The sequence below is a fragment of the Squalius cephalus genome (genome assembly GCF_949319135.1).
Source record: "Squalius cephalus genome assembly, chromosome: 25".
In the NCBI taxonomy this organism is placed as follows: Eukaryota; Metazoa; Chordata; class Actinopteri; order Cypriniformes; family Leuciscidae; genus Squalius; species Squalius cephalus.
Window position 1 is genome coordinate 23,713,944 of NC_137146.1, and position 18,389 is coordinate 23,732,332.

Sequence of the window (18,389 nt, forward strand, 5' to 3'; positions counted from 1 at the left end):
CTGTGTTTAATTGTAGTTTAAGGATCAGCTGATGGTGAATAAGGAGCCGCTACAGAGATGTCACAGTCACAGTCACAGCGATCTCACTCGTGTGTGTGTGTGTGTGTGTGTGTGTGTGTGTGTGTGTGTGTGACTTGTGGTAGAAATTTTACATTTAGATGTGTTCTTTTTTTCTTTTAGATGTGTTTTTACTTTTAGAAGTGTACAACTTGTATTAACATCTTTCACTTTATTTTTACTCATGAGCATTTAAAGAAATATATTCATATAAGCTAAAGCACGTTATTAAAGATGTGTAATCAAGTGTTTAAAACAGGCATAAGTTAAGACAAGCTTGCAGGGACAAAATGTTTTGAGTTATAGGAGACTTAGTAGCAAAGAGACTAAGAGTACTCAAGTGACCTATTGTTTGGACTCCAAGTGTGAAAGTATGTGCGTAGCTTAAGATCAAAAATAGAAATAGACAAAAGGTGTGAATTTTGAGCAGCAGCTAAAAACAGGAACTTGCATGATATTGTTCTGTTTGGATATAATTTATGCAAGACAAAGATTTTGGACGAGATGCCTCCTTTTAAGGTAAACGAATGGTGAAGCCTAACCAGGATGTGTTTTGTGTATATAAGCTGGGCAAAAAGCAGAAGTCGGGGCCTTCCCATACCAGATGCGTTCTGTATGTGAATGTCTATTTCTTATAAGAAATAAAGATCTTTATAACTTTTGAAATCTCCAGCTGTCTTCCAATTATTATTTAAAGTTGAGAAAGAATTTCCACGACAGACTGACTTCAAAGCAGTTTCTTGTTTGGATCTTTTTGTGGGTCTGATTTTTTTAAATTACAGATGACATCAGATTTCCACAGAGATCTAATAGAGGACTTGAACTAATAAATAATGTAAGATTCTTCTATTTGTGATGACCCATGAAAACTGCTGAAGACGCATCTTTTTGTAGACTAAACTGGGAATAGTCACATCACATTTATATTGTTGGTTTTATTGCTTCTATTGCTCTCCTCATTTGTATGTTGCTTTGGATAAAAGTTTCTGCTAAATGATCATGTAAATGTAAAACTTGCTGAAAATGACTTTATTGATTAGATATTGCACTGCTTGATTACAATGTTGATGGTGTAACTTCCAATATTCAATGACAATTAGATTATTTTAATCAACAAGATATAGACAGTGTATATTAGTAATTTATTATTTAGGAAAAGGTGAGAGAGTTTAGAGAGTTTATAGATTTACAAGAATGTGATTATAGAAGAGTAATAGAAGTATTTTAAATGAATATGTTACCGGCAAATAGTGACGAAGATTTCATCAAACATTCATTTCAGTTTTTTTTTTGTTGTTGTTTGTTTTTTAAATATCATGACCTATTAAATTTTATCCTTAAATCTCAGTTTTCCCTCATGTCTCAGTTTATCAGTAATTGCTGCTAAGGCAATTCAAAATGTGACTTGTAATTCATTTAATCTGTTATTTTTAAAGGGATACTTCACCGATTAGCATTAAGCTTTGTATCAGTAGAAACCCGGTAGTATTTTCGAATGACCGTGCTTCCCTCCCTCATGTCCCCCTGAGACGAGAGATTTCTGTTTTGTGTGTCTGGAAAAAAATCTCAGATGATGCAAAAATCGTCTTTTTTGGCCAGAAGCGAGAGACTACAGCCAGTAGGAGGAGCTCGTTCCGCATGTTTTCAACCCGCTCGGGGGGATAGGGGGATCTCACCATAAAACAGCATCTTTTCAGTTTTGAGTCAGCTAGTAGCCTAGTTGTATAATTTCTTCCGATACTGCCCTCTGTAACCCGTAGGCATGGCTTCTGAGTGGCCTCGCAGGGCAGGGAAGCAAGTGCATTCTGGGAGTTGTTGTCTTTCATCTATGAGCCAAAATACATTTTCTGGCTTTTCTTAGTCTAGAAGGCACCAACTTCTAAAATAATTTCACATTTCTATTACAGTACATAAATGACCCAATTTAAATACACATTCATCTTTCCAGCGGTGAAAGATTAATGTGTATTTAAGATTGTTTTAATGAGAAAAATGGTCTAGTCTGCTCAGAGGGAGTTGAGGGAGTATCTCAGGACTTTTGACCCTCATAGGAAAAAGAAAACTGAAAAGGTTTGTCACTTAATGACTTAAAGCTACACTGTGTGATATTTTCCCCCATCTAGCGGTGAAATTGTATATGACTACCCAGTGAATATTACACAGCAAAAACTCCAGTGTTAAATGAACTCTCCTGGGAGTTTATATGGCTCCAGACTCAAGAGTGTTAGTGTTAAAATATGAGTGTTAAATGAACACTCAAGATTGTTAAAGTTAATGAGCTAATTAAGTGATTCATTGAGTGATGATTTACCATTATTGAAGACACCTGATGTTAACAAACAGAATCACTGAAGGAGAAAATCTAATTTTTCAAGACACCGTTATGGTGATCAGTGTTTCCTTTAGTTGGGCTCTTGACCCTTAAACTGTTAACATTAGATTTTGTTTGGCTGTTGTATCTGAGTTATAACTCTCAGATGAACAAAGAGAAAATTTGATCAGGTTGTGTTGGTTATGTTTTGACATAATCATAATTTGAGTCACTAAACTCAATTAGAGCCTAATCTCTGACTTAAATGTATATTGTTGATTACAGCATCACTGTGATTCTACAGCATAAGATCCAGAATTTTCTAAATAATCTAAAGTTTTTTTTTTTAAAGTTGGTCTGATAAAACAAATCTTTCTTTTAGGCACACACAGACATCAAGAATCAGTGTATGAATCTCAACAATGGTGACAAACAGAATATTCAATTAGGGAAAGGAAATTACGAAGACAATTCAGTTCATAATTTATTCATACCGCAATGCATGATGGGAGCCATGAATGAGTTTTGATTGGTGGCACCCAGAATGCACTGCAACATGCTCTATTATTGTCACCATTGTTGAGATTCACAGGCTGATTATTGATGTCAATGGGTCTAAATAAAGTTTTAAAAAAATTGGTAATTGTCTTTTGATCAGAACAACTTTCAAAAAATATTTTGGATTATATTGGAAATGCTGAAAATCATTTGCTGTAGAATCACAGGGCTGCTGTAATCAACAAGATAGACATAACTCTCTAAATGAGATTTGTGCTTCAGGTCAAAATATGATTGTCAAAACATAACCAACACCACCTGATCAACTTTTCTCTTTGTTCATCTGGCAATTATAACTCAGATACAACAGCCAAACAAAATCTAAAGTTAATGATTTAAAGGTCAAGAGCCCAACTAAAGGAAACACTGATCACCATAACGGTGTCTTAAAAAAAATAGATTTCATCCTTCAGTGATTCTGCTTGTTAGGTGTCTTCAATAATGATCAATCATCACTCAATCAATCACTTAATTATCTCATTAACTTTAACACTCTTGAGTGTTAATTTAACACTCATATTTTAACACTTTAACACTCTTGAGTCTGGAGCCATATAAACTCCCAGGAGAGTTCATTTAACACTGGAGTTTTAGCTACTCGCTCGTATGTATTATAAATGGCAGATTTTACGCTTACGAGAATACTTGATTAGTTGGTGGAAGTAATTACACATGAATGAGCACATATACTTTTGATAGAACAAAGTGTTTTTTGCTAAGAATCGACTTAAAAAGTTACACAGTGTAGCTTTAAAGGTCATTCAAAGTCTGATATAATTTAGATTTCATATGTGGAAACCTTCAGTGCAGTCAATCAGGTCATACAACAAGGTTGTCATTTTTAGCACAGGTCTATAAGAAGTGTTAATGTTCAGACTCAACATATAATTTTAAAATGATTAAACAATATCGATCTTAGGCAATAGATGCCATATTTCCACGATTGAAAATATGGCTGAGAGACAGACATACAGTCCATTCTATGGGATTTAGAAACTATCCAAAGTCCAACAACAAATTATCACAACACGTTTTTTTGGCTTTTTTTTTTTTAATGAATGTATTTACACTGAAATTACAACTGCAAATATAATGTTATGAAATTAATGTTTTAAATATAAAATTTTGAATATAGAAATATGAAATATTGGAAATAATTAAATTGTACTTTTTACAAGATGTAATTTGGTGTCCCCAGAAGGTGTCTGTGAAGTTTCAGCTCTAAATACCCCACAGATAATTTATTATAGCATGTTCAGTTTGCCCCTATTTTACCAGATTTGAAAAACCCAGATTGTGTCTAAAAATAGTTTAATTTAAAATATACAAAAAATACTAAAGTATTTGAAATATATTTATTTTATGCTAAGTGTACTGCAAATACATTTTCATATTTATGTACTGTCGTGGAAATATTTAATACGAATCTGACTTCTTCACCACGGACAATTTAAACAACTTGCAGTTGTTAAAAATACAATACAATACTTCCCTGAAGTAAGGTGACGGCGTCCCGTCGATGAAGCTACTATCACTGCCTCAATCACACTTTGATGTTCTTTTGTTTTCTTTTGAGCGTAGAATCTGTTTCTCAGCTGCGCAGCAAATACCTGACACGACTCCCAAGTTGCTCTTTGTAGAAATTAAGTTTTATTCACGGCCGGGAGATCACTGGTCACAACAACCAAGTGAGTCTCCTGAATAGAAAGATACATGTACATTTATATCATACAGTTGAGTAAAAATCAATGTCACTCAAGTCTTCTTCACTGTGATTTGTTCTGGTGATTGGTTTGTAATGATCTGAGCTAGTCATATGACTGTTAGTTTTACTGTGTTAAGCACTTTTTGGTTAAGTATGGCCTTTGACCTATATATATATATATATATATATATATATATTTTTTTTTTTTTTTTTTTTTGTGTGTGTGTGTGTGTGTGTGTGTGTGTGCAAAAAATGTATATCAACATTACAAGTGAACCCCAAGGAACATTAAATAATAATAAAAAAGTCCATGTCATGACCCCTTTCATTGTAACAGTTCCTTTGTGTTTGGACTTTGTTTTGTCTTAGTTTTCACAGTCTCTCTCTGCCTGTGTTCGTTAATTTGTCACTATGGTTACTCATTTGATTAATTAGTTCTCTTTGTTTTCTCTCTGTATAAATCTGCCTGTGTTTCAGTCTTCTGGTATTGGTTCTTGTTAACATGTGATCTGAGTTTGGTTATGGTTTACGTTTTTTTTATTGAAGTCTATTTTGAATCTTTCCTCTGCGTCCTGTCGTCTACCTAGACCACGCTTTGTTGTGTGACATTACTATTTTATTTTATTTTATTCTTTGTATGTGCAGCTGCAAGTTTTTTTTTTCTTCAGATTCCAAAGACAGTTTGAATAGTTTGAAAAAGCATGAAACCTTAAAACATTTTCTTTGTGTACAGGAATGCACCCTTATGTCTCTTATGAACTGGTTTTACATTCCTCAAATGCATGGTGAAGTTGCTCGGAAGTCATCTAAGAAATTCTTCCTGAACTGAAAATTTGTTTTGTTACTTAATTACTTAAACTTTCATGATGGTTTCACATTGTGACATTGTTTTTCTTTAACCTATTCTACGCTTGTAAGTTTCACTCTCGGTCCCATCACCAATCAGTAAAAAAACAAAACAAAACTGGTCTGTACTGTGAAAATGGTTTTTGTACAGTGTATTAACATAATAATTTGAATGTAATAAGATAACGTTCATTTTGGATGAAGACTTATTTAGCCTACACAAAATGATTATATTCATCTGAAATGATGATCAAGTTCACAAGAAAGCAAACAGAAGACAGAGCATAAAAGATTATTGAATTTACAGTTTGCTTGTTTTTGTGTGTAACATGATGTTTATTCATTTATTTTTATTATAGAAGGTATAACAGCTCACCACTGTAATAGAGGAAATGCAAACTGTCAAAAGTAGCTCTCATTTGTCCACTGGCCAAAGTGTTTTAAAGACACAGCTGTGCAGTGTTGAGCTCACTGCTGTCCTGGGACACTTAAACCATTGTAGAACATTACCTTGAATATGTGAAGGAAGAGCTGCTCTGATCTGATCAAACTCTGTTTCTGTGCAAATCAATCCATGCATTATAACTGTAACCATAATAATACCAGGCATGTGTGACAGTGAGTATCTGTTGTCTCATTTCACTGGCCAGCTCTGTGTACTTCTCTCTGCAGTGGCTCTGAGCTCCAGTCCAGGGCTGCGTTTCCCAAAAGCATTGTGAAGTTGATTGTGAAGACCATTTGCCACCAATGTCCTCTACGATCAACTTATCTCACAATGCTTTGGGAAACGCAGCCCAGGTTTTTATCTCAGATACCCAGACATTGGCCTATTGTGAGAGATTTCTTAGTACCGCATATATCGTCTTTATTGCGCAACCACAAACGCTAATGATCACAATACATGTATGTGTGTAAGTCGCAATTTGACGTAGGCAATTGCATAGATAAAAATAGAAATCCTTTTCATTGCTGAATGTGTTCCTAACAATTCCACTATTAATTTTCTTCTGTGTGGGCCTCTGACGTGAGTTCACGAGAGCGCCACGACGCCCATTTAATGGGAAAGTGTGAAAGGTAAGCCATTCATTTTGCGGCCTATGTAAAATGTAGACCTATGTATAACAGAACAGGCAAAAAAAGTGTTTGTTTACAGTATTTGTATTTATTCAAGACATTATGATGTCTGTTTCAAAAACTGACCACTGAGATGAACCTGCCTTGCAAAGTGTACAGTGTCTGAAAACATAACATGTCTGGACTTCTGGAAATAAAAGAAATACATAAACAAATAATCTGGTGCAGTGCCAGAAAACATAACATGTCTGGACATCTGGAAATAACAGAAATACATAAATAAACAAATAATGAATGTGAAAAATAAATAAATACACATTTCAGTTCTTAACAAAGAAGTTCACCCTCTGCAACAGCTCAGGTGACAACAGCACCTCTAGGGTCATCTTGGCCAAATTCGTGCCCGCCGGACAGGGGGCTTAAAATTCGGACGTATGGCCACCCTAACGATGTCTTTGCTAACTTTTCTGGGCCGGCAGATGAAATTACCTAGCAGCCTATGAAGGAGTGAGCCAGCTCTCAGATTTCATCAAAAATATCTTAATTTGTGTTCTGAAGATGAACGAAAGTCTTACGGGGTTGGAACAACATGAGGGGGAGTAATTACTGACAGAATTTTCATTTTTGGGTGAACTAAGCCTTTAAAGGGTAACTAAACCCTAAACCAACTTTTTTTAGTTAATGATCTCTAAGAATGGGGCTTTATTAATGCTGTTCATTGATTCAAGTAACTTTTTTGACATTTGGGTATAAAGTGTTTTAATTCTACAATATATGGTGTAAAAACATCTGAGTGCTGCCCTCTTCAGGTTGAATGGGTGGCTACTGCAGTTGAATTTTCCTATTGGATGTTTGCGGTGCTTCGTGACGTAAATGGTACTATGTGACGTCAGCAGGTTCCAGCTCACCACGCCCTTGGTACGAGCTCACCACGCTCTCCCTTGGTACGACCACGCGTAGTGTTGCATCAGTTAGGATAGCTTCAAGTTAGTGTAGATGGTCCCGCTATACAAGTTATACAGTGGTCAGGAGGGTACACAGGTGTGGTTGCAACAGCACTGCTGGACTGCATAGCTTTCCAGCAGACTTGGAAATTAGGCACCAGTGGAGCTCAAGTGTGCAACCTGAATTTTTCGCGGGATTGCTTCTCCAACGCAATAGAGGTGGAAATGGGCTTCTCCACACAGCTCGCGCTGAAAAGCGACGCAGTGCCAAACGCTGCTCCTCCTGCATGGACTCCACCACCGCAGCGGCGTCTTGATGTGAGTGATCATATATATAATCACAATTTATGGTTAGGCTAAAGTTAATCCTCTGGGGTCGACAAACGCACCGGCGCATTTTGCTGGATTTTTTCCACATAGCGGCAAAATATGAATATGCGTTACAGAACGCTATTGACATCAGCTCGATAAAACTCATCAGATGCAAACTCATCAACTTTACGTCGTCTTGCGACCCTGCGAGTCACTCTCCATTTTAGAGTCTGACAGCAGCTGTCAATTAATCCGTCACTGCGGGTCTCAGGTGCACGCCCCCCCGCTCAGCCCCGCCCTCGGTTCGTCCCCTCTATCTCTGCTGGGGACTGCCCACTTTTCCAGCATTTTTCAAATATTGCCAGTGGGTGGAGTCAGGTTCTGACCAGGGGTTTAGTTACCCTTTAAACATGGTATCACATTGATGAATATGCATATGCAAATGATATGCAGATGAGGATATTAATAGTAAAACTAGGAGTTGTAAGCTCCATGTATGGTTATTTCGGGGTGGAGAGACGCATGTGCGCACAATCTTCCGCTGACTGATATTTATAAAGGGAATTTTGTACAGGTGGATCTGGCGTAAGCACGGTTTTATAAGTCTGAATATGTTTTGCCTTTCTGCCGCACGTACACTTTTAGTAAGGATCCTACACACAGTTTTATAAATGAGACCCCTGAGTGTTTGAAAGTGAAGAATTTTAGACATGAATAGCCTAGCATTGCAACTTGCAGCGTAAAATCAAATAATTGTTTTGCCGATAATTAGATCTAACAACTACTACTCTATACTCGCAGCCCTGTATTAAAATAAAACCAAATATAATTAAACAATTAAACCAAAAATAAAAAAGCTAGAATATTTCATCTGTTTACCTGCATGTCTTCATGTGACCGTTGCCCACCGTCAGAAAAATATAAACATCAGAATGTGTGTTGAATTATTTGTGTTATTTATTATTACATTAAAATCTGAGTGTTCGGCTGACAAAAACGTTTGAGAACCTCTGGTCTAATTGAAGCTGAGGAATGAAACGGGTTACAAAAGAACAAGCGCTCAGAGTTCTAGTGTTGCTTGCAGACTGAGAGAGAGAAAAGCCTGTCGATCGCCCCCTGGCGGAGAAAGAAAGAATGACGAGGCTGAGCTGTCCTTTACCACACCGAAAGCAGACAGAGAGAAAGCAAAAATGAAAGAAAAATAAATGAAGCAATTGAATATAAAAGGATAAAGGAACAACCGTCATTGCCGAGCCATGAAGTGTATAGTGAAGATAAAGCAAAAGCTTACAGCACCTGCGGTCTCCCATCCAAGTAGCCTACTAACCAGGCCCGACCCTGCTTAGCTTCCGAGATCGGACGTGTTTTTTGTTTTGTTTTTTGTAAATAAAATTTATCAAAAGAATGTTTACATTTCACAAACAAACTATATCATTAAAATCATTAGCATGTTAAATAGATAACTGCTTAAAAGTTTAAATACATTTTCTTTCCATCATCCACATTTATAAGATTGCAATCCGTTAAAAAAGCTTTTTCAAAAACATCTTTATCCAAATATTTCCACATGAGATAAGCATTTTTTCCTCTGCACGTTTTTGAACATTGTACAGATTTCCAAATTTTTCCCTTCATAAAACGCTGAGTTCCTCCTTGCTCATACTGCGTATCTTGCATGACTCAGTACATAATTGCAGAGATTCACTTTCTTATCTTTATAGTCTACACAATCTCCAAATAAAAACAGGTTTTTCCATTAGTCTTGTTTAACATTTTTCCCCCAGTTTTCTTTGATTAGCTTTTTTAGCTTTTCATGAAAACCCTCAAGTTAAGGATATAGCATATGAATATGTAAGAGGGTTCTTACAGAGCCATATATGATTGTGTTTCGGAGTGGGATGATGAAATCGAAATGTCAAAAGTGGACTGTTGTGAAAATATTAAGACGAGTCTGCCCAGAGCCTGGGTAGAGAGTATTGAAAATTAAACTGTTAAACCTGGAAAACCTATGTGTAAAGTACAATGGAATAGAATGTGAAAACCTGGATTTTAAATTAAGACAACAGAATCTACACGAAAGTGGTCCTCCACCAGATAAACAAGAACATAAAGAGGGATTGTGATGTGTGTAGATCTGCTCCAGACAGGGCCGTTTGAAGGAATTTGTGGGCCCCAAGCAAAATGGACATGGAGGCCCCTCCAATACCCCCCCCCCCCCCCCCCCCCCCCGGCACGCACGCACGCAAAGCCTACAGGAACCGCAGCATAGCCATATAGTTCACCCACACTTTATATAAATAAAAAATTTTACAGTGCAAATACTGCTGTTGCATAGCCTATACTGTGCATAAAATTTTGAACATTTTCAACAATTGAACATTTGCAGTAACCTTGAAGTAACTGTTCAAGATCCATTGGTAACTTATAAAAATAATGTCATATTTGCATAAACTACCATATATCCCGACACTATAGATAAGCTATGAAAAAAATCATGTTCCTCTGCCTCTTTCTGGTTAAATAATGTTTATAGATGGGTTACAAAGTATTTATTAAGTAAAAAGACTGTTTTCTAACAGTTAAATGACAATTAACTAAAGATTAAATAATTAACAATTTACCATCTATTAATGATGGTTATTATAAAGTGTTACCGAAAAAATATGTTAGCATTTCTATATTTTGATATTAGAAGGGAAGGGATGCTGCTGCTTTCACAACTACCAATGCTTAAAAACATCCCAAGCTAATGTTTGATGCACGGAATTTATTGTGTTGTTTTCCTAACCCCCATTTGGTAAATAAATAGATTATCACGGTGGAATAGTTAGTATAGCATGCTATGCCACTTTCATCAATACCTATTACAAAGCTATAGCAATGTCATGTCATTAAATATGATAAACAGTGATTCTGGATGTCTTCCTTATCCCGTTAAAAAAAACATATTACGTAACCATATTCCGTCCGTTCTAAAAAAAATTTGCACTAACTGTTCGTTACAAGCAGCATTTGCCGTCATGCGGGTAGCTAACATATACATATTTTTGCTAGCCTACCTGCTGCAAAATTACACCATTTGTACAAGCCAAGTAGAGCTATTTTATCCAGTGCAATTTATCACTTACCACTATCTTGTTTTACCTTTCTCTGCTTTCTTTTCTGGCTTCCTGAAGCATAATTCCGCTTCATGATGACTACCGAGGAGGTTTTGTATTTTGCCAGCAGCAGAGATCACGTGGTTGGCTTGATGGAGATCCCGATAATAGTGTCATTGCACTTTACTGCATTGGGGGCGCTCACACAATTTGTCGTTGCATTTTATTCCAGCTGCCAGGCCAGCTCGGGGCCCCAAGCAATTGCTTGGTTTGCTTGCCTTGTCGCGACGGGCCTGGCACAAACAGTATTCCCGTCGCTTGATAAACTTAAGGTTGAGCCACTGTAGTCACTTGGACTATTTTAACAATGTCTTTACTAACTTTTATGGGCCGTCAGATGCAATTACCTAGCAGCCTATGAAGGAGTGAGCCAGCTCTCAGATTTCATCAAAAATATCTTAATTTGTGTTCTGAAGATGAACGAAAGTCTTACGGGGTTGGAACAACATGAGGGTGAGTAATTACTGACAGAATTAAAATTTTTGGGTGAACTATCCCTTTAAACTGTCACGGTTGGTAGATCCGCTGTCTCATTCTTGTCTTGTGTGTTTGTGTGTGTGTTAATTGTCTCGTTATGCTGATTGTTTCATGTGGGCGTTACCGCTGATTATCTGTGATCAGTGGCAGCTGTATGTCATCTCACCAGCCTATTTAATGCCCTGTCTTTCGTCTCATGTTTGTCAGATCGTTGTTTGAGTATCCTGTCTTCGTGCCTGTTCCTGTTCCTGTTCCCTCGTGTTTCCTGTGTACTGGACTCTGGATTACTTCACCTCTGATCTCACCGTGGATTCACCATCACCTTCACGCTGCACTGGGGATTGCCTGTCTCAGTCCCTGCGTCACGCTCTCCTGCTGTTGTGTTCCTGATCGTCGGCTTCTTCCTGAGAGAGAGAGACTGCCTACAGCGCTGGAGATATTATTGCATCGATCTGTCTTTACCATTGAGTTTTTGTTATCTAATAAATACATCTTTGCACTTGCATTTTCTTCCGTCCAGTTTATCGTTACATAAACATGGTATCACGTGTATGAATATGCATATACAAATTATATGCAGATGAGGATATGAATAGTAAAACTAGGCGTTGTAAGCTCCATGTATGGTTATTTTAGGGTAGAGACGCATGGGCGCACAATCTTCCGCTGACTGGGATTTATAAAGGGAATTTTGCACAGGTTGATCTGGCGTAAGCACGGTTTTATATAAGTCTGAATATTTTTTGCCTTTCTAGCGCACGTACACTTTTAGTAAGGATCCTACACACAGTTTTATAAATGAGACCCCTGAGCGTTTGAAAGTGAAGAATTTTAGACATGAATAGCCTAGCATTACAACTTGCAGCATAAAATCAAATAATTGTTTTGCCGATAATTAGGCCTAACAACTACTACTCTATACTCGCAGCCCAATATTAAAATAAAACCAAATAAAATTAAACAATTAAACCAAAAATAAAAAGGCTACAATATTTCATCTGTTTACCTGCATGTCCTCATGTTAGAAAACTATGAACATGTAACTATAAAAATACTGGCGGCCATCTTTAACTCATTTATTGTGGTCAGCGTTATTGATGACCGATTGGACTGTTTTTTTTACTCTCAGGTACGTTTGGTATAATTATGTGCTAAGTAATGAATGAAACTCGATATATTTTTGGATAATTTGCCTGATATGATAATATCTCGTTAGCGCCGTTAGTACTGACACTAATTTTCTGCCACCAATTGGCTAGGCTAGCACCGCTTGTTTACATTAAAATAGCTAGGTTTGATCTCTCTGAAATGCGTTTAAATTGCGACCAGACTATTGATTTTACATGTTGAGACCTTGAAGAATGTACAGGGTGGGCCATTTATATGGATACACCGTAATTGTTATGAAGCATCCGAGTCAGAGAGATCCATATGCAGTGTGATTTATTGATCAGAGTAATCAAACAGGCAATGGTCAGAACCAGCAGATACAGCAGTGAAGACAGGGCTAAATCGTAGTAATACCAGGCAAAAGGTCAAGGCAGGCAGCAAACAATCAGAGACAGAGATCAAGGCAGTGGTAACGCAGGCAGGCAGCAGACAGGGAGAAATCCAGAAACAGGCAAGGTCAAAAACAAACAGACAGTCCACGGGAATAAATGCTCAGTAAAGTTCACAACAGTAAAACAAGACTTCGCTCCGAGTGTTGTGTGAGTGTGGCTTAAATGGGTGTTTGATCATGAGGTGCAGGTGTGTAATGCAGTGCAGGTGTATGGAGTAATCAGTCCAGGTAGATGCAGGATGGGAAATGTAGTCTGTGAGTGAATATGATAGTCTTATGTGGAGTGCCCTCTGGTGGCTCTCAAGGGCACTCCAGCTGGTAACCGTTACATAGCCCCCCCTTTAAGGAGCGGATTCCAGACGCTCCTAAAACTGTCCAGGAGGGAGGTGGAGCGGAGGCGGACCCGGGGGCGGGATGGAGGGCCAGGCCCGTGGAGCGGATAACGACCTGGAGACTGCAGCAAGACAGGAGGCCAGGGCGGAGCAGGCTGTGCAGGCGACCAGGGCGGATCAGGCTGTGCAGGCGGCCAGGGCGGAGCAGGCTGTGCAGGCGGCCAGGGAGGAGACGACCCTTCAGGTGGCCAGGGCGGAGACGACCCTTCAGGCGGCCAAGGCGGAGACGACCCTTCAGGCGGCCAGGGAGGAGACGACCCTTCAGGCGGCCAGGGAGGAGACGACCCTTCAGGCAGCCATGGCACAGGAACAGACACCGGCTCAGGGACAGGAACAGACACCGGCTCAGGGACAGGAACAGACACCGGCTCAGGGACAGGCAACGTGACAGCGGCCATCTCTGTTGAGGGCTCAGGTTCAGGCGTGTCGGCGGCTATCTCTGCTGAGGGCTCAGTCGACATGGCAGCGGCCATTTTGTCCAGAGACACTGGCTCGGTGGCGGCCATCTTGTCCGGAGACACTGGTTCGGCATACGTGACTTGAACCGACTCTGGATCGGCGGCGGCCATCTTGTCCGGAGACACTGGCTCGGGGGCGGTCATCTTGTCCGGAGACACTGGCACGGCGGCAGCCATCTTGTCCAGAGACACTGGCACGGCAGACGTGACTTGAACAGACACTGGATCGGTGGAGGCCATCTTGTCCGGAGACACTGGCTCGGCAGCGGCCATCTTGTCTGGAGACACTGGCTCGGCGGCGGCCATCTTGTCCGGAGACACTGGCTCAGCAGACATGACTTGAACAGACACTGGATCGGTGGAAGTGACGTGAAGCTCAGTCTCTGGATTGGCAGAAGTGACGGGAAGCTCATTCTCTGGTTCGGCAGAAGTGACGTGAAGCTCAGTCTCTGGATCGGCAGAAGTGACGGGAAGCTCATTCTCTGGTTCGGCAGAAGTGACGGGAAGCTCAGTCTCTGGATCAGGATCAGCACGCTCTGGGCTTGACAGGACCAGCGGCGGCGTGGGCTTTGAGCTGGGTAGGACCAGCGGCGAAGAGGACTCTGAGCTGGTTAGGACCAGCGATGAAGAGGGCTTTGAGCTGGACGGGACCAGCGGTGAAGAGGGCTCTGAGCTGGACGGGACCAGCGGTGAAGAGGGCTCTGTGCTGGACGGGACCAGCGGTGAAGAGGGCTCTGTGCTGGACGGGACCAGAGGTGAAGGCTCTAGCTTGGCGGGCATGTCGCTTGCTGTCTCAGGCGCGGCGGGCATGACGCTCTCAGTCTCAGGGGCAGCGGGCATGACGCATACTGCCTTGGCTTCGGCAGATCTGGCGTGAAGTGCGGGCTCGGCTGGACTGGCGTGAAGTGCAGGCTCGGCTGGACTGGCGTGAAGTGCAAGCTCGGCTGGACTGGCGTGAAGTGCAGGCTCGGCTGGACTGGCGTGAAGTGCAGGCTCGGCAGGGCTAACGTGGAGAAGCTCAGCCTCGGAGGACGTGACAGGACGAGGCTGAGGAATGAGGGCTAATGTGGGAGTACCATGCTTCTCCTCCGTGATCCCCACAGCATAGGCAGAACCACTCAGTTGCAGGGCCAAATAAATATAAAATCCTAAAGTCCATTGAGGATTGTGCAGCGGCATAGCGGAGCTGAGCGGCTCGGATAGCCCTCCACGAAAAAATATCATAAGGCATACCTCATCCATAGAAGTCAGGTGAGCAAGCTCCAGAAAGTCAACAATGTAACTCTCGATGGGTTGATCTCCTTGACGGAGACGCATAATCTTGACTGCTGGATTCATGATGGTGAGTTCTCAGCTGCTGGATCTATGTGTGGCGAAGTCTTCTGTTATGAAGCATCCGAGTCAGAGAGATCCATATGCAGTGTGATTTATTGATCAGAGTAATCAAACAGGCAATGGTCAGAACCAGCAGATACAGCAGTGAAGACAGGGCTAAATCGTAGTAATACCAGGCAAAAGGTCAAGGCAGGCAGCAAACAATCAGAGACAGAGATCAAGGCAGTGGTAACGCAGGCAGGCAGCAGACAGGGAGAAATCCAGAAACAGGCAAGGTCAAAAACAAACAGACAGTCCACAGGAATAAATGCTCAGTAAAGTTCACAACAGTAAAACAAGACTTCGCTCCGAGTGTTGTGTGAGTGTGTAATGCAGTGCAGGTGTATGGAGTAATCAGTCCAGGTAGATGCAGGATGGGAAATGTAGTCTGTGAGTGAATATGATAGTCTTATGTGGAGTGCCCTCTGGTGGCTCTCAAGGGCACTCCAGCTGGTAACCGTTACAGTAATAACATGGGAATGGTTGGTGATATTAAAGTCCTGTTTGTGGCACATTAGTATATGTGAGGGGGCAAACTCCTCAAGATGGGTGGTGACCATCACATAATGTGCCACAAACAGGACTTTAATATCACCAACCATTCCCATGTTATTACGGTGTATCCGTATAAATGGCCCACCCTGTACAACTACTGTGTGGACGCGCCGGTGCGTTTTGCTGGATTTTCTTCGCATAGTAGCACAATAAACTTAAATTACTCTGTCATTTATGGTCATACAGAAAAAAGAAATATGAAAAAAGAATCTGTGATATGTCTACTTTTGTATGTGTCCACTTAAAATCAAATCAAAACATTGTGCTTTTGTAAAATAAAGAAAATAAACCGGTGAACTTTTTTTCTTGAGCACGTCTATAAACTGAAACAAAACTCAGCGAATACTGAATGAATGAGCTACCAATCGCCGCTGTAATGACCTGACGATGCCTGGAAATACTTCAAAAACGTGATCAAACACTCTAGCTCACTTCTTAAGACCATAGAGATGGTGTTACAACAGTGTGGAGTTGAAATTCGATGTGTAAATATGCTTTAGAAGTGTAAACATGTCAACCGCGATTTGCATGCTAAAAACAAAGTGATGAATGAATGGGCTGTTTTTGGTTACTACTTTTATGAGGGCTGCAGGGTCTCTAAAAATGTATTTAAGCCCTCATCTGCTTTTAGTTTTACTCATTTATTCATGTTTTACTGTGCCAGATGAAACATGGAGAAGCCTAGACATCGGTGCAGCGTGTGTGACAAGACTTTCACTGAAAAGTCCAACCTGATGAGGCATCTGAAGATCCATGCCGTCGCCAGGGAGACCTTTGACTGTGATGTCTGCAGGAAGAGCTTGACCACCAAATCATTGCTGGTCAGCCATCAACAGCAACACCAGTACCCCAACATCGTTTTGTACCGGCAAGGAGAGGCCAGGCTGCAGTGTACAGAGGCAGCAAAGTCTGTGGCAGAGGCCCCCAGCACCGTTGTTGACCCTACATGGCTGGATCCCAAGACAGCAGAGGCGGCTGCCAAGAGGTCCGGGGGTGAGCTGTGGAAAGGTCAGCTGGTCATCGTGTTCGGGAAGTACGCCGGTCAGACCTTCAGGTGGCTTCTAGAAAACGATGTCGGCTGGCTGGTGTGGTTGCTGTTCCAGTACTGCCAGCAGGGAGAGCAGAACGAGCTGCTGAAGTGGCAGAAGGAGCGACTGCTCGAGTACGCCAGAGAGTTCCCTCCTGTCACATGGCACCTTGACAGGAGATTGAAGGTAAGATAAACTCAGTTACCTTTTAGACCTGAGTAATTGATGTTAAGCAGTAACCAGTATTAGTAAAAGTATAATTTTATGAGATTATTCTATAGTTGTGTTTTATTTTCTGCAGAAAGCGCAATCGAAGAAAGACCGGGCTCCTCCGACCATCCCCGACCTCTCTCAGCAGGACCTCAACTACGCCAGCGATGCCGAGTTGTTGGTTGCTGCAGGTATAGTAGTATTATGCTGAAATGAACATGAAATGGCTTTGTAGTATGCTGTGGAGCTGCTAGGACTTGTGTTTGTGCCACGTGAAATTTATCAGTATGTATCGAGCAATGCAGTTGATACATTTTTGTGGTGTTCTCCTCTTCAGAGAGTGTCCTGGACAGGTCTGAGGCGTCGGTCAGCACGCAGCTGACAGGCCCGGACCTTCGTCCCTCCGAGAGACCTCGGAACCCGGTGGCGTCGTGCTGGAGGGCTGGGAGCAGCCGCCTGAATCCGCCCAAGCCCTTGTTATAGCCCCCGCGAACATCAAGTGGCTGAAGACCAACGAGACCAACAAGAATGTCAGGGGAGAGATGGCCGAGAGGAAGCTCTTTAAGGAGAAGATGGAGTTCCACCCGCCCCCACCTCCTATGGCCGTCAAGGGAGCTGTGCCCAATATGCTCTCCTTCTTCACCACCCCTGCCTTCTTCTGGCGCCCGGTCGGCGTGATGAAGGCATTGATCCGCTGCCCCAACACCAACTGCCCCGCACCGCCAGAGTACTACCTGGAGAAGAGAGGGTACGGCAGCTACGCCAGGCAAGTGTGCGGCATGAACTTCCATTACACCCTGCTGACCGAGAGGTTGATGTGCAAACACTGTCTCAAGCTGAGGGAGGAGCCGAGCCAGGCGCACGCGGACGACAGCGACGACTATGACGACGAGGAGGACGGCGCCCACCGTGCCCAGCAGCAGTACACCTGGCTGGCGTACAGTCCGAAAATTCTGATGAACCTCGCCCCGACCGTCAGAAGCATGTTCCCTGCCATAATCTGTGGCAAGCATGCTGTGGACAGGAGTGTGGTCACCCTGATGAGCGACCGACTCAACGCTGTCTCAATGAGCAAGGTGCAGAGGCTGCTGCAGCAGGGCCATGACGAGTGGTACGTGGAGCGTCGGGACCTGTACCAGACTCTCCTGTATGATGCCCACATGTTGGCGGCTGGATCGTCTTCGTCTCAGCGAGGCATCCTGTCGTTTGCCAGAGCAGCCGGCACTTACACCCCTCCCATCGCCCCGTCTCCCCTTCCGTCTGCTCGGGTCCTGAGGCGTGCGCAACTGATCCTGGAGATGGAGAAGATGCCGTGTACAGGGACCAAATCCTCAGTACGACTGGGGAAATCTTGTGCATCGACGGCACG

The 18,389-nt window shown here is 41.9% G+C and overlaps 2 protein-coding genes across 4 annotated transcripts in view; both read left to right on the forward strand.

Moving 5' to 3' along the window:
- Positions 1-7,760, forward strand: part of LOC307153984 (NACHT, LRR and PYD domains-containing protein 12-like) — a 50,050-nt gene extending 42,290 nt beyond the window's left edge. For all 3 annotated transcript variants that reach the window (XM_079863842.1, XM_079863845.1, XM_079863843.1), the window contains one exon: positions 17-7,760. In XM_079863842.1, coding sequence (XP_079719968.1) covers positions 17-21 — 5 coding nt within the window. In that variant the 3' untranslated portion in view covers positions 22-7,760. The remainder of the gene's footprint in view (positions 1-16) is intronic.
- Positions 7,761-16,453: 8,693 nt separating this feature from the next.
- On the forward strand, positions 16,454-17,503 carry LOC307153863 (uncharacterized protein; the record flags this gene model as incomplete). Its single annotated transcript, XM_079863617.1, has 3 exons — positions 16,454-16,996; positions 17,112-17,211; positions 17,358-17,503. 3 exons carry the CDS (start codon positions 16,454-16,456, stop codon positions 17,501-17,503), a joined length of 789 nt encoding a protein of 262 aa, XP_079719743.1.
- Between the last annotated feature and the right edge of the window lie 886 nt (positions 17,504-18,389).